Source organism: Hippichthys cyanospilos, chromosome 20 (assembly GCF_059441005.1).
Source record: "Hippichthys cyanospilos isolate Australia breed blue-spotted pipefish chromosome 20, RoL_Hcya_1.0, whole genome shotgun sequence".
In the NCBI taxonomy this organism is placed as follows: domain Eukaryota; kingdom Metazoa; phylum Chordata; class Actinopteri; order Syngnathiformes; family Syngnathidae; genus Hippichthys; species Hippichthys cyanospilos.
This window is the reverse complement of record NC_142388.1, coordinates 15,310,933-15,332,330: the sequence shown is the minus strand read 5'-3', so window position 1 is coordinate 15,332,330 and position 21,398 is coordinate 15,310,933. Positions and strand designations below refer to the sequence as shown.

Below are 21,398 nucleotides of genomic sequence, written 5' to 3'. Positions count from 1 at the left end.
AAGTCTTCACAACATTCCTTCCTTCCATTTTTCACTCATTTTCTCTCCTTCCTTCCATCCCGACCAGCTGTGCCATCAAGCTAGATAAAGGCGTTCGGCCAATAGCATATCGGCATTTCTGTGATTGACGTGACGCCGGCCAATAGCATCTCAGTGAGTGAGACCGACCATGACCTTAATCGACCAATAGCATATCGGCATCTCCCTGACTGACTCCGTGACTGACACCGTGACTGAGACCGTGACTGTGACATTTTAAGAGCAATAGCGTTCAACGTTGCCGTGACCAGCGTCGTCTTTTGATTTTGTTGACGCAGCAGAGCGAAAATATCTGACCTAATACAATGGCTGGCATGTCAGATTGTTCGTATGACGAAAGGTTTGCACGTAAGTGGGGGACAAAAAACTCCGTGGTCCACGCTCTTAAGTCGAAATGTTCGTAAAAGAGGGTGTTCGTAAACCGGGGGCTTATATATATATATCGATGCGCTCATCTGTTTACAAAAGCAGTTCAGTTTGCATGTGATAGTCTGGTAAAAACAAAAACTAACAACAACAAAAATCCCACAGCATTCTGTGTATACCAGCCATACTTAAGTGCTCGTCCAATCTTTGTTTGTCTGTTTTTACTTCTACTCCTTCCAATAGTTTGTCCAAAGGTAATTTTGAAAAAATCTTGTCCTGAGAGGTACGGAAGAACTGCAATCTGAGTGCAATGTTGTTCAAGATGTTCAACAGCTCTGCTTCATCTTGAAGTTCTGACCAAAGTTTTGACAGGGCCCGAAATAGTGGCTAAAACAGTATTATGACAAAAAAAAAGCACAACATAGACTAGTTATAGCAATAATAAAGTCTAACATGGTATATATATATATATATATATATATATATATATATATATATATATATATATATATATATATATATATATATATATATATATATATATATATATATATATATTGTGGCGGACACTAGGACCATGTCTCTTACCCAGTAGGCATGTCTCTATGATCCTTTGATGCTTTGAACCTGTTGGCTTTGTCTTTGCTGTTTTGGACTTTGTTGTATCAGTTTTCTGATGGCATGCGAAGAGTAAAGATCTCCACTAGCACAAAAAAATTTTCTTATTGAATTTAGACATATATAGTTTTTTCAATAATATTGTGGCGAAGCGAAGAAACCACGCGTTGCTGTGCTAGTGGAGATCTTTACTCTTCGCATGCCATCACAAAACTGATACAACAAAGTCCAAAACAGCAAAGACAAAGCCAACAGGTTCAAAGCATCAAAGGATCATAGCGACATGCCTACTGGGTGAGAGACATGGTCCTAGTGTCCGCCACACTAGGACCATATATATATATATATATATATATATATATATATATATATTTTTTTTTTTATATATATATATATATATATATATATATATATATATATATATATATATATATAAAACCAAAACCATTTCACAGACAGAACCACTGACATAAGTCATACCATACGCAAATTTGGTTTTGAACAGGATCGTTGGTAACACATCAGTGAATTAATACTTTGACTGACCAGTTTGATAGCTGACCTTCGCAGTTCCCATTCATTCCATTGATATGACTTCACAATATTTGTCACCAGCGCATGAAGATCTGTCTGAGTGTAGCTCTCAGACTTAATCACAAGGACAGTCTTTCCTCCTTGGACCTGTAAAACAACCAAGCCGTTTGTGTGTTTGTAATGAGGGGATGCTAAGGTTGATGGTGGAGGTAGGTAGTGGGGGTATTGATGGTATGGGTTAGGGCACAGGTGTCAAACTCAAGGCCTGGGGGCCAGATCCGGCCCACATCATCATTTGATGTGGCCCGCGAAATACTGATCCGAATTCAAGTTTCTGGTTAAAATACCAAATTTGTCAGTTGACTTCAGCTTTTAAAATCATTGCGGGAAAAAAACAAGCATTTTTTGCCCTCTATCTCGCTCTGTTTTCAAAACTAGTTCGAAGTGTGACAAACACACCTAAGATTTATTTGATCAAAGTCATACCGTCCCGCTGACAGAAACTGTAACTGCAATCTGGCCCTTGATAAAAATGAGTTTGACACCACTGGGTTAGGGTGTTGTGACCGTGTTGCTGCATGTAAATTGCAGGGAGAAAGCTGCATACCAATTGAGAAAGCTCATCAACAGAAAAAAATTACAGAGATAATTGCTAGCATACAATTATCATCTTACACCACGAGAAGATGTTTGATGGAGTTTGAGAAGTTTCATCAGTTCAGGTGAACTCTTGGCTTTTTCTGCCACTAATGCAATGAAGTAATCAAGGCGGTGGGCAAATTTCACAGCAGCCTCTTTGGAGCTGAAGACATAAAGTTTTTCCTTGTACTTGAGCACGCCGATGTATGGATTTCCTACAAGGAGAATATCACGTGAAGATGCTCCAATACTTAATACAGCATGCAACAGAAATTATTAACACTTTAAGTGCCATGTACAAGATATTTCGTCACGTGAAATACTTAGGTTGTGTTCCAGTGACAACACTACGACATGTTTTTATTTATTTTTTTATTTTAATAAATGACTCAATGACGCTCGTGGCCAGCCCTCCTCTTAATATTAAGCCAATCAAGCACTGCAGAGTATTTATATATACACACAAACTGTTATTTTGCCATCAAAATCACATTTTTATTGTTTTTGTTCATTTTTTCAATGAAGAGAAGGACTGTTGAGATGTTTCAGATGTCACTAAAACCCAAAATATTGGTGTTTACTGTTGTGCAGAAAAAAACATCTCTTCACAAAAAAGCTATCAGTGATTACAAAAGAACAGAATAAGGTAGAGTCTTACTTTCTTTTTCGAAGTAAAGAATGGAATCCAAAGAATGGTTAACACTTGGCACTGAAGGAGTTAAAGTCACATGTCACTCATTCAATCCAAGTTGATTATTTTCTATTCTTAAATGGGGGTCAGAAAAGGAATGGCGCTGAATGAGTTGGAAAAAAAATCGTTGATCAAGTGGCACCCTTTGACTGAATTTGATAGGTAAATTTAAAAAATATAACATTCCTTAATGAATATTTCTGCAATGGTACTGGATGCATTTTGAGAAATAGTACATTCATATCATTATACAAGTTGGAGAGACTGTACACAAGTCAAGGCTTCAGGCTGCCGCTGAATGGTGATATTTTGCCCCTTACATTTGAGATGGTGAACTTCATTCAATGACACTTTATTTCTAATGATTGGTAGATTACAATTTGTAATGCATTTGTTCAAGTTGAAAAATTAAGCAATTATAGAAGGAATAATGTTTAGCCAATAAATATTAATTGTAATAAATAAATACGCTTGTAAATATTAAATGATAAGGAAAAGTTATTTACTCATAAAAGATACGGATTGTCAGTTAAGTGCATAGAAGAACTCATGAAAATATAATTATTTGAATCCATCCATCGAACCATCCATCCAAAATCATTGTCAAATGCAGCTTTTGTGAAGTACAGAAAATTTTGGGCCAGTTGGTTTGAAAACTGGATCAATTTCTAAGCTGCAGTAACCTATCCATTCATCCATTTTCTATAGCCGCTTATCCCCACAGGGGTCGCAGGCTTGCTGGCGCCTATCTCAGCTGGCTTCGGGCAGTAGGCAGGGGATACCCTGAACTGGTTGCCAGCCAATTAAACTCCACACAGGAAGGCCGGAGCCAGGTGGATTTGAACCGGGACCTTGGAACTGTGAGGCGGACGTGCTATTCACTGCGCTCCCGAGGCTGCAGTAACCTAGACAGGCAAAAACAAACACTGCACTTGAATTTAAAGTATCTTTCGCTTGAGAAACATTTGATGCGTATGTGACACCTGAATTTGAATCCTATTAACAAATAAAGATGAATTAATTGAAAATAAAGTTTTTCTTTCATGTTTGTTTTTTTTATTGACATTCCATGTTCCGAGAGCTAGTGTCTATAGCTGGGGATCGGTGCGCCAAGGTCTCGGCTTTGGCCGCCGCCCAGCTCACTTTGCACCCGACCCCTATGGCTCCTCCCATAGATTTTTTTATTGGTACCACTCATCACGGGAGGGGTTGGACTCCATTCCACTCTAGAGTTGCCCACAGTGAGAGGCGCAGAGCTGGTGTGGGCATTCTTGTTGCCCCCCAGCTCAGTGCCAGTACATTGGAGTTTACCCCAGTGGACGAGAGGGTAGCCTCCCTCCGCCTTCTGGTGGGTGGATGGGTCCTGACTGTTGTTTGTGTCTATGCACCAAACAGCAGTTCAGAGTACCCACCCTTTTTGGAGTCCTTGTAGGGTGTGCTGGAGAGCGCTCCCGCTGGAGAATCCCTCATTCTGCTGGGGGACTTCAATGCTCACATGGGAAATGACAGTGAGATCTGAAGAGGCGTGATTGGGAGGAGTGCTTTGTTATTGGACTTCTGTGCTCATCACGGATTGTCCATAATGAACACCATGTTCAAACAGGGGTGTCCATATGTGCACCAGGTCATCCAAGGTCACAATTTGATTATCGACTTTGCGGCTGTATCATCAGATTTGCGGCCGCATGTTTTGGACACTCGGGTGAAGAGAGGGGCGGAGCTGTCAACTGATCACCACCTGGTGGTGTGTTGGCTCCGATGGTGGGGAAGGATGCCAGCCAGACCTGGCAGACCCAAACGTATCGTTAGGGTCTTCTGGGTACGTCTGGCAGAGTCCCGTCAGAAGGAGTTTCAACTCCCACCTCTGGCAGAATTTCTCCCCACGATCCGGGGGAGGCGGGGGACATGAGTCCGAGTGGACCATGTTTCGCGCCTCCATTGTCGAAGCGGCTGATTGGAGTTGTGGCCGTAAGGTGGTTGCTGCCCGTTGTGGTGGCAATCCCCGAACCCGCTGGTAAGGGATGCCATCAAGCTGAAGAAGGAGTCCTATCGGGCCTTTTTGGCCTGTGGGACTCCAGAGCCAGCTGACAGGTACTGGCTGGCCAAGCGGAGTGCAGCTTCGGCGGTCGCCAAGGCAAAAACTCGGGTGTGGGAGGAATTCGGTGAGGCCATGAAAAGCGACTTCCGGACGGCTTCGAAGAAATTCTGTTTCACCAGGGCTATGGGATGTAAGTCATTCAGGAAGCTCAGATGTGTGTTGCTCAGGGATAGGCACTACGGTGGTGGCCTTGAAGCAGGTGGGGAGAGAGGCTTGTGCAAGGGACAGGTTAAAGAGGTCCGCAAACACATCAGCTAGCTCTGATGAGCAAACCCCGAGTGCACGGCCGGGGATGTTATCTTGCGCACCTCTGCTGGTATCACCATGGCGGAACCCCCCCCTCCTCGATCTGAACCTGAGTGGTGCTTTTTTATTGGACTTCTGTGCTTTTCACGGATTGTCCATTACGAACACCATGTTCAAACATAGCGTTGTGCATATGTGCACTTGGCACCAGGACATCCAAGGTCGCAATTCGATGATCGACTTTGTGGTTGTATCATTGGATTTGCGGCCACGTGTTTTGGACATTGAGTGGAGCATGTGGAACATGTTCCGCGCCTCCATTGTCGAGGCGGCTGATCGGAGTTGTGGCTGTAAGGTGGTTGGTGCCAGGCGTGCCGGCAATCCCCGAAACCGCTGTTGGATACCAGCAGTAAGGGATGCCGTCAAGCTAAAGAAGGAGTCCTATTGGGCCTTTTTGGTCTGTGGGATTCCGGGGCAGCTGACAGGTACTAGCTGGCTAAGCGGAGTGCAGCTTCAGCAGTCGCCAAGGCAAAAACTTGTGTGGGAGGAATTCGGTGAGGCCATGGAAAACAAACTACAAACGGCTTAGAGGAAATTCTGCTCCACCATCCAGCATCTTAGGAAGGGGAGGCAGGACACCATTAACACTGTGTAGTGGAGATGGGGCACTGCTGACTTCAACTCGGACGTCGTGAAACGGTAGGCAGAATACTTCGAAGACCTCCTCAATTTTGCTATTATATCTTTCTCTGAGGAAGCAGAGTCTTAGGGCGCCGAGATGGGCTCTCCCATCTCTGGGGCTGAAGTCACCGAGGTGGTCAAAAAACCCCTTGATGGCAAGGCCCTGGGGGTTGATGCGATCTGCCCCAAGTTCCTGAGTGCCGTTTTTTTCATCCCTTCTTTTAAGGTATTCTCCCCGCCTTGCAACAAAAGGGTTGTAGAAATTAAGTTTTGGAAAAAATGGACTAGCCTGCCACATCTTCATTTCACTCTGATTTTATGGTGTCTACACAATGAGCCCTCTGTAGGCTGAAAACTTGTAGAACTTGGCATCCTTTTGTTCCTAAAACACTGCCCTGTTACTATTTGTATAGATATCCAACTTCATATTGAGATCTAATGTGTTTCTTTACCTTTAATTTTTGTGAGCAGTGTGTGTGTGTGTGTGTATATTTTATATATATATATATATATATATATATATATACACACACACACAAACACTAATCACAAAAATTAAAGGAGCACTTTAAATATATATATATACACACCGTTATATTAGTCTTCACCGTTAGTATTTACTCAAAACATGGGCATGTCTACCTTACATAAGATCATTAAAAGTGTTTATTTTTACCAAAATGTTTTCTCAATTTAAGTTTTAGTTATTTAATTCATTTTTGTTTAAAAAAAAAAAAAACTAGCATTGCACCGAATTGTTTTTTTGCTTAATAAATTGGCTGATATTTATAACTTAATGTTTTCTTGTGAGGTGTATTTGACACTCTACATTGTCCCCAAGTGTGATTGGGTGAGTGAATGGTCATTCGTTTAGCCCTACAACTACAACCAGTTACCCTCAACTGGTTGTCAACCAGTTGTAGGTCTAGCAAGCCAGCGACGCCAGTGAGGATAAGTGGCTATAGAAATTGGATGAATGGATGGATGTTTTAATGCAAACACTTCAGCACCTTCATCTTACATAGTGACGTGAGTGGAATGTCATTATTTATGATCCAAGTTAATTTACATTTATTAGATTTAAATTTAAGTTTAGGAGCCTTTGTGATCAGTAAAAGAAAAAATATTCTGCAACCACGCAAATACAACTGTCAGAAATCATTGTTCAAAGGCTATTACCTGGAAGAATAAGTCCATCTTTGCTAAGAATTGTGTAGCCGCAGAATCCACTATACTGCAACGGCAGCTCAGAAAGATTGTCAGTAATTTTAGGCAGGAGCCACTCATACTGTTTCATCTGTGCTGGATCGATGCGCTCATCTGTTTACAAAAGCAGTTCAGTTTGCATGTGATAGTCTGGTAAAAACAAAAACTAACAACAAAAATCCCACAGCATTCTGTGTATACCAGCCATACTTAAGTGCTCGTCCAATCTTTGTTTGTCTGTTTTTACTTCTACTCCTTCCAATAGTTTGTCCAAAGGTAATTTTGAAAAAATCTTGTCCTGAGAGGTACGGAAGAACTGCAATCTGAGTGCAATGTTGTTCAAGATGTTCAACAGCTCTGCTTCATCTTGAAGTTCTGACCAAAGTTTTGACAGGGCCCGAAATAGTGGCTAAAACAGTATTATGACAAAAAAAAAGCACAACATAGGCTAGTTATAGCAATAATAAAGTCTAACATGGTGTATATATATATATATATATATATATATATATATATATATATATATATATATATATATATATATATATATATATATATATATATAGTGGGCCCCCGTGTTACAAGATTAATCCACTCCGCGGTTGAATCATAAGGCAAATTCTCTGTATGGCGGGAAATCCAAACCTATGTTAAATAGTTAATGTGTTTAGAACCCCAGGTAAAAACATCAAAATTGTATGTATGTAAAAACATCAAAACTGTACATACAGTACATATTAAAAATTGGGACCAAAAGGGTATAGTAAGTGCTATATATAGGGTAGCCTAGCCTAGGCGAGCTTCGTATTTCTTGATTATCTCTAGCATAGTTTCCATATACTATACTTTCTTCTCTCTTTCACATCACAACATCACTAGCAATCTTGGGACCCATGGTTAATCCAGTCAAGTTTGAATTAAACAGTAAAATGCACTATAAATCCGGTTGTGTAACCACTCACGATAGAACAAAGCTTTACCAATCCGCCATTTTCAAACAAGTAAGACTGACAAATAGCAGACCAGCATCTCCATGAGAAGACGTCGACCAATAGCAGACCAGAATTGTAGTGACGCATTGCACGGAGGCGGTTAGACCGCAACAGGAAATAAGTGCAATTACCTAAAAACGCCTGCAGATGGAGACAAAACAACACAAATACAGCCAACCCCCTAGGGTCATGACAGTTGTTTTTGTCGCAAAGCCAAAAATACTGTAAAGAGGGGACGGAAAATCTCAGTATTCCACATCGCAACCTGAAAAAGATGTAAGCCAAGGACGCTGTAACATGGGGTCCACTGTAAATATAAACCATTATTCATTCATTAAAAAGTGTGTCTGTACTTTTATGCTTTATACTTTCATAGTAATCACCAAATTACTTACAAAAATCTTTGAGGTGGGCACAGATGCCTTAGGCTGCACTGACATTTTTAGCAGAAATATCTGTGAGGACATGTCCTTCTGTAGGATTTCACTTCTTTTGGCACATAAACGTGAATCAGCCTGGTGATGAGTATATAATATATAATACATATATATATATATATATATATATATATATATATATATATATATATATATATATATATATATATATATATATATATATATATATATATATATATATATACACATATATATATACAACAAATGTGTTGGCTAAATGAAAACACATTTCTAGGGTATGAATAATTTTGAGGACAAGTGTAATATACATACACACACACACAAGCAGTGATCCCTCGTTTTTAGCGGTTAATGGGAATCCCCCCACGAAAAGTAAAACCCGCGAAGTAGCGCCCCACTTTTCAAATTTAAAATATTAAAAACATTTTTTTAAATAACTTTTATAATTTTTTTCAACGTGAAAAGTCTTCATGCTATATATATTATTTAAAACAAATATTACTGCAGTACACAGATTTGACGATTGGAAATCTCTTACCTAGATTTCTTTTATAATAAATGATATTTCAAGTGTAAACTCTCCAGTGTTATCATGTTTGATCATGTACAGATCTGACTTTAATTCAACATCCAGGCCGCTGCTATGACCGCAGCTGGGCAAAACTTCAAAGAAAAGGGGGAACTGTTCACTTACTGTACAGTGTATAAGGTTTAATCATTTAAACTTAAGTAAATATGTGTCCTGCAGTAGTTCCACATCCGAGGACAGCCCATTTAAAGTTAACTCGTCTGTCTGGCATGCAAGAAACCGTCACAGCAACATAGTATAGCATTTTTTTTTTTTTTTAATACCAAAGGCGCTAAAATCGAAGCACAAAGTAGCAAGGGATCACTGTGTATATACGTGTGTGTGTAAGACACAAGGAAACGCCTAACTAAGACATACATCAGAAAAAAAATAACAAAAAAAGGCAACATTTAGATGTGACAATGCCTTGTAATTTTTCACAATTGTGCTATGGAGAGCTATCTATGCTCTACTCAGGATCTTAGCTGTATCTATGCTCTATTCAGGATCTTGTTCCCAGTCTTGCAATCTTTTGCACGGAGATATCAAATGTTGTTCCTGGCCCCAGTACCTCGATCACCAATGTAATTTATCCGATTACATACATAACAGTATTTACTAGAGATCGACTAATACAGGTTTTTCAGGACTGATACCGATTATTAGTCATAGGAGGCTGATAACATATTTGGAGCCAATATTCATTTGCAGTAAAAGTGTAAACATTGGCATAAAAATTTGAATAATGCAAAGACTGAACTCCATTGAATTGCCTGAAGCATGTTTATTTATCCACACAAACCAGAAAATAATAGTTCCAGAAGTCTGATTTTCCTAGACTCAGAAGCATATCTTTTGTTGAATTAAATAAATAGCGCTCTGAAAATTTTCCATAGGAAATACAGTAAAACTTTAATGTATTTCCTATGGAAAATTTTCAGTGCGCTATTTATTTAATAAAACTTTAATGTAACTACAATGACTTGTCTTTGAAGTTTGATAAAAGTCAGGGTGATAAGTGGGACCACAGGTTGGAGGTGTTTTTTATTTTTTGTTACTGTTGATGCTGATTTTACCATTGCATGTTTTGCACATAGCCTTCCCTGGTGTTGTTGACCAAATGAAATACTGCCAGACTGCACTTTTAGACTTAGCTGCATCCCTCTGTAACAAGGGTTATAAAAACAGAAGTGTTAAAGTGGGGCCCAAATGCTACATGTGCGTCAGTCTGCCTCTATTCACCCGCAATCAATCCTGGAAACGGAAATGCGTCTTCGGCAAAACCGAAAGTATGTCTATCTGCAAAACGCCGAAAATATACCTCAACATATAAAAAAAAAAGGCTGATACTTATATACATCAAATTTCCAAATCATCCTGGCTGATAATCAGTCGATCTCTAGTATTTATCTAATACTATTAAGTAGGCTAATGATACTGATCATGTAACAGCACAATAATATTAAGTACATGATTAATATGATAATTTCCCATCTTTAACCAACACAATTAGGTGACATAACAACCACAAATGCAACAAAGCTGGTCTTCAGCAAGAACAGGTTTTAGCAACATGCTGAACCAAAGGAACAAAACCAAAATAACAGATTTGCTCACCAGTAAAATTTGAAGAAAAATTTCAGACTGCCTGACATTGTAGAGAGCTTGTGTTAGCTGTACCAGCGAGACATCATATTCTCCAGGCTGCCTGCCGTGATACTTTTCTAATAGTGCTGTGTAGTTCCACGCCAAACTCTTGGATATACTCAGCTCATTCTCTATGGCTTCACTGGTGATTAAAAGCGCTTCAGAGAGAAATGCAGGCACTGCAAAGAGTGTTGAAAGTTTTTAAAAGCTGAATTCATAGACAGTATGTTCACACATGTACATCTTAGGGGCAATCAATTTCTGTAACTCTTGATGAGAATTATGCACATGTCATAAGGTATTTCTGTCTATTCCTTATCAAGACATGTTTCAGTTCCAGCATCAGGGCTTATAGAAGGCAACTTCATTTTCAGCAGTCTGAGAGGTAGGACTGAAACCACTTCAGAGCAGTACCACTAATGCCCACAATACTATGATCAACTGTACTAAAAAGCAGCTGACAGGTCCAGAAGGACCAAGACAGCAGATTTACCCGTCAACTGTTAAAAAAATAAAATTCTTAAAAGTGCTGTTTCTGTGCTATGGTGGAGGTTAAAACCAGATTTGAGCTTCTCAGAAATGCAATTTAGTTTAATAAAAGATTGTAGTTGTTCATTAACCAACTTCAGATCTCATGGAAAGATCTGTGGGAGTTGGGAGTAATTCAGGGCGAGCTTTACTATATGGGCTGCCTATGATGTGTTGCCTTCTCCTGCAAACCTTAGCCAGTGGTATGGCGAGGATCCAACGTGCCCCTTATGTCCAAGTCCGGCAGCACTGAAGCAGATCTTGGTGGGATGTAAGATCAGCCTCACCCACCTGGCGGCACAACCAGATACTAAAGTGTCTTGCAGCAGTGCTGGAAAACCAGTGGACCAGCATAAGTGCCCTGCCTCCCCCATCAGACCAGACCACGGTTTCTTTACCGTAATGTTTATCTCTTATTTGAAGCATTTTTGTTTGAAGAGCTTTGGAACTACAGTGAACCCTCGTTTATCGCGATAGATATGTTCCGGAGCCGTTCGCGATGGCTGAAAAACCCGTGATGTAGCGCCCCCACTTTTCACATTAAAACAAACAAAAAAAAAACATTTTGGGGGATTTTTTTTAAAAGTCTTCATGCTACACATTATTCAGGCAATTATTACTGCAGTACATATCTACTGAAATCTTAAAATTATTAAACCTTATACACTGTACAGTCGTGAACTTGTTGGAAAGAGACAGAGAGAGAGCGCGAGAGAGAGAGAGAGAGAGAGAGAGAGAGAGAGAGAGAGAGAGAGAGAGAGAGAGAGAGAGAGAGAGAGAGAGAGTGTAGGCTGCGCACCTCATCCACAAAGCAGCTCGGATCAAAGGGCGGTTGGACTCATACAGTATGGCTCAACAACCTGGCTTTTATTTTCCTTAAAATTTCACAACTCAACGTGGCAACTCCAAAACAATAAACGGAACCGTATTTCTATTCATGCTCGCGCCTTCGTCGCCCGCCAATACAATGAATACATTGCCCCCGCTCAACATCGTAGGACCAGGCTTAGCTGTCCCATGACATGCCCGCTCCAACCAGAGCACACAAAGAACCTCCCCCTGCCTACACACGCACGGATGCAATGCACTCTCATACACATCAATGTAGCAACGAGGAATTTACAACAAAGACGTTGTATTAAAGGCTTTTCCAATGGTCTGGCGAAGTTCTGCTTCTCTCTACCTCTCTCTGCCCGGACAATCTGTGTGTGCGCGTGTGTGCCTTTGATGTGGGTGTGAGTTATGACTGACAAGAACGTGCCTTTGAGCGAGTGTTGGGCGGAGTAGATCAGAATTCCACAGGCACGTGCCATATAGCATGAAGCGCAGCCCGGCGCTGTTGTTGTAACACACGCAGAGGAGGCAGAGAGAGAAAGAGAGGAGCAAAAACTACACTCACCAGACCGTTTGGAAACCTCTTCCCTAGATTTGTTTTATAATAAAATGGTTTTGCAAGAGTAAACTCTCGATTGTAATCATCTGTGATCACGTACAGATTAGACTTTAATTCAAGATCACTACTAATATGACTGCAGCTGTGCAAGACTTCATAAGGGTTTCTTCTGTCGGCAGTCGGCAATCCAGATTGCTAAAGCAGCTTCCGTATGGACAATCGTTTTATTACGAGCGGTAAAAACTGGCTTTGCTGAATTGCCAATGGTGATGGCAGCCGTCATCTAATGTTTGCCTCGTCCTTTATGTAGCTAACGGTGGATTAGTTCACTCCCAAAGGGCGGGCCACAGCCGCATAACTTTTCCCTTCAAGAAGTATCACCTTCTCAGCAGTTGTCATCATTTTTTGATGGCAATTAGATTCAGTACAAGCCTTCGCGGGAGCAGCATGCTTGGGAGCTAATACATTTTGAAAAAAAAAATCCTTAAGTTTTGAATCTGTGTAATGGAAATAAAATCTGAAATGTGGTGAATCCGCATAATGGAAAAAAAATCCGCAATGTGGCAAATCCGCGATAGTGGAACCACGAAGTAGCGAGGGTTCATTGTACTTTGGAAATAAATGTATTGTTTTATTGAATCAAAGATAGGCCTGTGGAATTTTTTATTTTATTTGAAGCTGGGCAAAAATACGAGTAAGCCAGACAGCCAGAAGTTTTAACTCGCACAGTTGCCAAACAAATCACAACCATTTTTGATGGTTTTCAACAAGATTGTTATTATTTTTCTTACATCTTGAGCAATGAGTGTTTTAGTCATGACAGTGTAATGTATATTGCATTTGTCACCATGGTGATAAACGAGCCACAAGTTGTGAAAAAAGAAAAAAGAATCTCACCCACTTTCATCGCTTGTTCCTCTATTTGCATGTGCTCCGACAGCCATTCCATCTTAAAAGTAGTGCATTTCTTTCTTACTTTGGCTTGGTGAGTGGAAGTGTCACTGCTCGTTTGTTTCGCGAGGAAAAGGGGTGAGCATTTGAGTCTCAACTACGCACTGTTCTTAGCTAGCCAACCTGCACAGAGTGTATATGCAGGGAACGTTTCTATCAATGCGTTTGATTGGATGAATAGTGTAACTTATCTCATCATTGGCTGGACACTTGTCGCTCGCTGTCACGATGCAAAAAGGTACAGAAAACAATATTATTGGACTAGTTAATCAGATGAGATCTAATATTGGGTATTATTTAATATGTTTGTCTTGCATTTTGTTTTATGCGCAGCATAAATTTTTTTGTGCGCTGAGAACATGCGAGCAATGCGCGATTGCGCACGCACACAGCTGAGGGAACACTGGGGAAACCATCTCCACCTTCAAGTTCCTGGGCACCCACATCTCCTCTGAAAACTCCTGGACAGGTAACTTGAGGTCCCTGGTGAAGAAGGCCCAGCAGCGACTCCCCTTCCTGCGGGTCATCATAAAGGACAACCTGGACCAGAAGCTGCTGCTGGTCTTCTACATGTCTGCTGTGGAGAGCGTACTGACCTACTGCCTGAGTGTGTGGTACACAGGCTCCACAGCGGAGGACAGGAAGGCAGTGCAGAGTGTCATCAATACGGACCAGAAGGTCATCGACTGCCCTCTGCCCAGCCTGGAGCAAATGGTTCAATTCTGTTGTCTGAGGATGACTACGGCCTTCACAGCAGACCTTACACACACCACCCACTCCCTGTTTGACCTTCTGAAGTCTGGAAGATGGTACAGGTCCATAAGATCTCACACCAGCAGATTGTCAAAGAACTTCTTCCCCTGGGCTATAAGGACTGCAAATGCCTACAGACACGAACACACATGTACACTCCACACCCCACACACCCCAAACACCTCAACCACCACAATCCTGTCTACGTCCTCCTACCTCCACTGCACCTTATTCTTGCACACTAGCCACCTCATTAGAATTTTATTTCTTATATTTCATATTTAAATTTTCTAGTTATAGCATTTGTACGGGTTACACACAAGTCACTATTTCACATTGTTTATGGTTTTCAACAATCAATGTTTCCATCTCAGGAAAAAGGAGGTATGGCCAGCTACTAAGAATCTTCACATTGCGGTAGCTTCCAAAAAATTGGACCTCAAGTAAATTGGCCCATTCAAAATAGAGGCCACCATCAATCCCTCAGCAGTCAGACTCACCTCACCATCATCTATGCCACCCAGTGTTTCAAGTCTCCCTCCTCAAGCCTCCTCATTCCAGTCCCTTGTGCCCTCTGCCAGTGTCCCCTCAACTCTACAACCAATGTACTAACCCTCATCCTGTGAGAGCCATTTTGGACCCGAGACGTAGGGATCGGGGTGTGCAATATCTAATAGTCCGGAGTAAGGCTCGTTGGTGTCCCAGCTGTTGGTAATGCATCATACGCTTCTACAGGATTTCCACTCGTCCGATCCAGACAAGCTTGGGGTCAACCGGGGGGCGGCCGGGGTCATGTTCTTTGCTAATTTGATTCTTGTTGTGGCCGCAGAATTCCTTAATGAGGGGGCAGAGTCCCCGGCCGCACACCTGTTACACTTCTGTCATCAGCGACCTTCTTTAGAGCAGCCGGAGCAGGTGAGTGACGCTGGGTTATTTTCACACCTCTGGGTGTGTCCAGTCTATGTTTACTCCCAGTGATTTCAACGCTTGCTAGTCTCAGTGTTAAAATTTTGTGGTAAGTGGTGAATTTTGTGCTGTGATTTTTTGGACTTATTTTTGTGGCACTTTGATTTTGTTGTTTTGTTTTGTTGTTTGAGTTTTTTCTTCTACACGCTGTGTGTGCTCTTGTTGTTTTGTTTTGTTGCTTTGAGTTTTTTGTTCCAAACGCTGTGCGTGCTCTTATTAAATTCAGTTTATTCAAATCCCTTCTGCGAGTGCCTGTCTGTTTGGGGTGCACTACCCGTTCGGGTTGGAGGTGTTCTTGACAAAAGGAAGGGAAACCTGAACAGGTGGGAGGGTGTGTCGAAGGTTGGGACTCCCCACAAGAAGCAGACGAGGAGAGTTGGTCAGTGTGCAGATGAAAGGTAGTCAGCAATCATTGTGTGCAGATGAAAGGTAGTCAGCAATCATTGTGGGGACCAGGATCGAGTGGGAAGGCACCCAGGACCACTCCTCAGGGATGTAACCCTCTCAAGTTACTGGAGACCTTGACCCCAATGGCAGAAACAGAGTAGCCACCTCACCATGAACAATGAAGCTCCATCAATGAGACAGTGCTTTTAACAAGGGATGTGAAATACCATACATCTCAGATGACTCCAGAAGGAAGAGTGGAACTCGGTTTGTACCTCAGTTGACAAAGTCTCAGGGTAACGATGGAGAGGGTGGCTCTAAGGCCCACAGATGGAGAGCAGACCACTGAGGAAGTCAAAAGAGATGTGACACCAGGGATGATGAGGAATTGGTGGTGGATGCAGCAGGCCAGCAGGAAGCTGATGAGAGGACTTGATAATCACACGGGTGTCTTTGTAGAGGGTGAGCCACTAGAAGTGATGGCAGCGCACATTAATGGTCCATTTCACTTCCCAGATAAAGTAACAGGTCAATTCTGATGAGAGCATCCGCTGCAGGACCTCTGAACAACAAAAGCAAATAGGTACTCGCCAATAGCTGTTTGAGCCCCATCACTTCATGCTATTTCATTTCTGCTTCTCCAGTGGATCCGCGGCACGCGTTTTTTTCACTTTACGATGTCAACCACTATGTTTTTCTGTCAGGTCGATTCCGGCAGAGGCTGCAGTCTTAGAACAACCACCGCTGTGAGAACAGGAAGAGGGGAGGAATTTCAAAATAAAACTGCTCATTTTATTAATTTGTTATCAATTCAACTTAAAACATGAAACCCTTGTAAAAAATACACATCATTTTCACTTATATAATAAACATTGGGGTTTTTAATGTTTTTGCATTCATTCATTTTTTGCATTAATTTGTTATTAATTCAACTTAAAATATGAAACCCTTGTATATAATACACATAGTTTTTATTTATATAGTAAACCTTGGGGATTTTTACGTCTTTGCTGTGTAATGTGCAATAGATCACAGGTGTCAAACTCCAGTCCTCGAGGGCCGGTATCCTACATGTTTTCAAACCTTTTCCCTCAAAAACACCCGATTCAAATGATTGGGATCATTTTAAAGCTCTTGCCGAGCTTGCTAATGAGCTAGTCATTTGAATCAGGTGTGTTGGGGAAAGAAAACTGCAAAACATGCAGGATGCCAGCCCTCGAGGACTGGAGTTCGACACCTATGCTTTTGGCTCGGCTCACTTGAAAGAGCCGACTCTTTCGGCTCCCAAAAGGCTCCTCAGTTTATTTATTGCTTAATTTACTACTCAAAATAATAATAATGTAAAATTATGTGTAAAACAAACTACTAATGTAAAAAATATACAGTATATCAGATTTTATAAGGGTTTATTTATATTCTTCTGAACAACATGGATTACAACATGGAGTGCTGCAATTAAAAAGTAGAAAACAAAGACCCATCTCAAAACAAGGTCAACAAAAAGTTCTGATCTCTGATTGTGTATATTTATAAGCTTTTAACTATTTACACAAAAACAATATAGTAAGGTTTATTTGATTACCACACAACAGTGACGTGCTGTGAGGTTCATGGTTGGTGAGGCACTGACTCCTTTAGTGTCAGATTTACAAATATATAAACCAAAAAGGGTAGCTTATTCAATCGGCTACTGGTTATTTCACATCAGCATTCTTCACAAAACTTGCATGCACACACACAGTAAATATTACAAAATGTGAAGCTAAAAAAACAAAACAAAACTGCATTTGCTCTACTACACCCTCCTTGTGTGGTAGTGATGCTCGGGTCAGGATATTTTAAACACGCGGGGCCCGCATGTACGGCAAAATATTACCCAACTGGCGCGGCTGCCTCTATTTTTCGAACCCGCCCTGACGCGCAAGGATAAAATGCACAGAAATAATGTTCATGATAAGCAGCATTAGTTCAACCTGCATTTCGTTGAAAAACTGACCAGTCCTAACCTGAACCGAGATTAAATGAGAATTTAGAATTTCTTTACCCGCACCGCACGTAACCTGCTGACCGGCGCATCACTAATGTGTTACACAATAACAGATAAATGAACAAGTAACAGTCATATCAACAAGTGCGGGCTCATTTAAAATATGAAATTAGTAACTATAAATGTTGATTGGATTTTTAAATGGTTAATATTCTGGAGTGAAAACAACAACAACAACAAAAAAACGTTTTCAGACTTATTGTAAATGAAAGATGACTTGTCCGCAGGAGTGTGATGGGTGAAACTGAGATCTGGAGTGCAGGACAAAGGTCAGGTGTGGCTCTATGGCAGTAGTATGGATGCACAATATGTCTTGTAAGTGAGAGTCCGATAGCCGTGTCCTCACACGGCTCTTATTTAAGTTCATAACCGAAAATGTCTTCTCACACAAATACGTCGACCCAAACAAGCTTAGCATTTTCTTACCAAATGCTCAAATCTCTCGGGAACTTGTCCTTATCCAGCTGTCAGTAACTTGTCCTTATCCGGATGTCAGTAAAAGTTGGCAATATAAATCTGCTGGTGCTGACCGCAGCTCACTGTGTCACACTGCAGCTCAACTTTCCTCCTTTTGTTGATTGTCGCCATTTTAGAAAATTAGAGGCTCATACAGTCAATTACTCAAATACTAATTTGCTGTTCTCAATTGAGCCTATAGATAACATCATTTAGCACACGCAGGTAAAAGCGCTGCTGCCCAATGTATTACTTCTCCATGCGGGGCAGACGTTATTGATTTTATGACGGAGGCTGCGGGCCAGATGGAAATTGACCACGGGCCGCATTTGGCCCCCGGGCCGGACTTTGGACATGTGTGGCGTAGAACAACAGCGCAACAAGAACCCGTTTGCTCAGATACGCCCTCTTCATTGCGGCAGAGAACTATCTGCCTCACCCTGTGCCTTTTCACAGCGGTTTGGTTTCCCATCAGCCAAACTAAATATGTCACTAACAAACATTAAACTTTAATGGTTAAACAAAACTAAATATGTCACTAACAAACATTAAAATTTAATGGTTAAAGACATTAGCCAGACTGTGGAAAATCAGGTAAAAAAAAATTGTCTGCAAACATTATATTGGCGACATGCAGATATACGGCAAGCAGCACGCGCCAGTTGCACGTATCAACCCAGTTCGTGATGATTGTGCATTCAGAGGTGAAGCTTGACTTGTCGCTGCCTCACCTCTCGTTTCATCCCTGTATTTGAACAGGAAATAGGCAAATTCAGCGATTTTAACGAAACAAAATGTTTGAAATTAGTCATCCATAAAAATCAGTGGACAAATATTAATATAGATTTAATGTCTTTTTTTTTTTTTTTTTTTACTTGTCATGATGACAGGTGAGGCTCTGCCTCATCTGCCTCCCCTGGCCGCACGTCCCTGCCACACAAATTATAAATTAAAAATGTGCAAAACAAAACAAAAAAAAAAGCAGCATCCAGGTAAAAGTTTTAGCTAGTCTTTAGCAAAGATTGGCATTCTCTGTGGCATCATTGAGCTCTCTCGTCTCGTCTCCCTGTTTGTGTGCTGCTTACAGTGTACTGCTGTGTGTAATCCTACCCTTCCTCTTCAGGGGCAGGAGAAAAAAAAGTCGGCTCCTATTAACAACGGCTCCGTATTTGGAGTCTGCTCTCGTCGTTCACTTCAAAGAGCCGGCTCTACGAGCTGGTTCGTTCATGAACGACACCTGTAAACTGTTTAAGGAAGAAATAAAGTTTCAAGCGACATCTTTCAAGCTGAGAAGGGAGAATATTGGAGTAGAGGTGAGCTGTTGGTATTTATTATTCACATTAAGTTAAGAGTTAAGAGTTTAAGAGATTAAGAGTTTCTGGTTTTCCTTAAATACATGGTATAGTATATTCACATTTCGTATTTTGGATTTGTTTGCACAATAAGTACGTAGGTGTGTGTGTGTGTGTGGTTGTGTGTGTGGTTGTGCGTGTGTGTGCATGAGTGTGTGTGTTTCAGCCAGGTTGTGACAAATGTATTTATAAATGTGTTTTCACATTTTAACTGTATGAAATGATGATCTTGATTTGCAGGCTGTATTCATTCATTTCAATTGAAATCCATATACTATAATTCCAATACATAATGCATCTCATATTCTTTTTTAGATTTGATAATTTAATTGACTATTTAGCTTTAATGCAACTCTCTTTTCAATTTCGGAAACCTTTCACAGTCACTAAATTCAGGAAACTGGAAGACTGTCTTACAACTACAGGTATGTGTTTAATTATGTGAGATACATGTATCTATTGATAGTTGAAAAGTTGTATTTTGTAAACAAGTTTGACTTCTTCCTAGGGTTTTCCAAGACAACCATTTGAAATTGACGGTGGCATCTTCATGTTGATAGTAAAGACATTATTTGACTGTATTTCTTTGTGAAATGACGTTAAATTCACTGTCTTTTATTCCTGAATGCCCTTTACACCAGTGGTCCCCAACCTTTTGATCACCGCTGCCCGGGCCACTTGCTTTACACGACATTAGATGCTCCCTATGACTTGAGTGAGTTAATACATTCAAAGTAATCTCACAATTACAACAATAAAACATTTATGTTCTGACATTTCTTGCTAATTTGTTTTGTTCATTTTTCAGATGGACATGCCACTTTTGCAGAAGTAGTGGTGCATTCTTCTGCCCACAGTAATATTTGTTCAGAAATGCTTCGAAATGTTGTAGTTCTTTTGTTCTGTTTACAAGATAGTGATGACATTGTTGAGCTTTCAATCACGTGTTTGTTCCATGTAGTTCGCTTCAGTTTTTTACTTTATTTTGAAGGCGTAAACAGGAAGTCGCTGTATGTAACGGTAGCCAACAGGCCGTGCTTAGGAAACAACGTGCTGCAATTTACTTATCTCCGGCTGGACATCGCGTTTGTCTTAGTACTTCAGTGTCCCTCCGAACGCAATGTCTGTAAGTTTTGTGTTTTGCAGTGTTCTAGACATGGTTTTTGTTTAGTGTATACGAATGTTTGCTTAATTAGAATATTAAAAGATCGCGAACGTGTTCGTTTAGCATTGCTAATCGCTAGCTATCCTTAGCATCAATGCCGACTCACTTCTACAAGTCATTTGTGACGCGTTTATTCTGTTAGCAAGGGCTAATGCTAATTTTGTGTTGTTTTCAGATTCACTGAATGTTCATGAAGCTCATGAAGGAAGAAGAGCAGCAGGCTGAGGTGTCAGGCAGACCTACAGATGTGGAACGTCACACTCAGTGAAAATTAATGTCAATTAAAAAAGGCTAACAGTATTTTATCATGTTTTTATCTGTTTCATTTGTTGTCTCATTCAGTATTTAACCATTCACTTTCATTATAAAGTAGATATCAAGACTAGCACCAGCAGCACAAGGAACATAATTAGTATAAAACCTATATTTATGGTGATTAAAAGGCAACAGAATAATAAAACAAAAGTGGAGTGGCTGCAAGTATAGTACAGAAAACTATGTACTGTATAGGCCTATCACATCTTATGAGATATTGGCAAATGTACTGTAGAGGAGTCATTAAGAGAGTAATTAGGCTTCTCAGAAGAAAATTACTGCATTCACATGTTATTCTTGCCCTCCATGGGAACATTGCATTTGATCAACTATTTTATTTA

General features: G+C 40.7%; 1 protein-coding gene and 1 long non-coding RNA gene across 20 annotated transcripts in view; one reads left to right on the top strand and one right to left on the bottom strand.

The window, feature by feature from the left end:
* The window catches only part of cfap206 (cilia and flagella associated protein 206), a 62,517-nt gene that overhangs the window by 20,782 nt on the left and 20,337 nt on the right, over nucleotides 1–21,398 (bottom strand). For 8 of the 19 annotated variants that reach the window (XM_088403896.1, XM_088403891.1, XM_088403894.1 and 5 more), the window contains 6 exons: nucleotides 10,715–10,923; nucleotides 8,506–8,625; nucleotides 7,320–7,527; nucleotides 7,092–7,232; nucleotides 2,233–2,411; nucleotides 1,570–1,704 (listed from right to left, as the gene is read on the bottom strand). In XM_088403896.1, the coding sequence (XP_088260022.1) occupies nucleotides 1,570–1,704; nucleotides 2,233–2,411; nucleotides 7,092–7,232; nucleotides 7,320–7,527; nucleotides 8,506–8,625; nucleotides 10,715–10,923 (992 nt within the window). Of the gene's footprint in view, nucleotides 1–1,569; nucleotides 1,705–2,218; nucleotides 2,412–7,091; nucleotides 7,233–7,319; nucleotides 7,528–8,505; nucleotides 8,626–10,714; nucleotides 10,924–21,398 lie in introns of those variants that run through there. The other 11 variants (XM_088403902.1, XM_088403904.1, XM_088403907.1 and 8 more) reach the window with 6 other exon arrangements.
* On the top strand, nucleotides 19,451–21,042 carry LOC148407530 (uncharacterized). The gene is made up of 5 exons (XR_015863825.1): nucleotides 19,451–19,538; nucleotides 19,961–20,002; nucleotides 20,086–20,136; nucleotides 20,219–20,703; nucleotides 20,918–21,042. It is a non-coding gene; the product is annotated as an uncharacterized LOC148407530 (long non-coding RNA).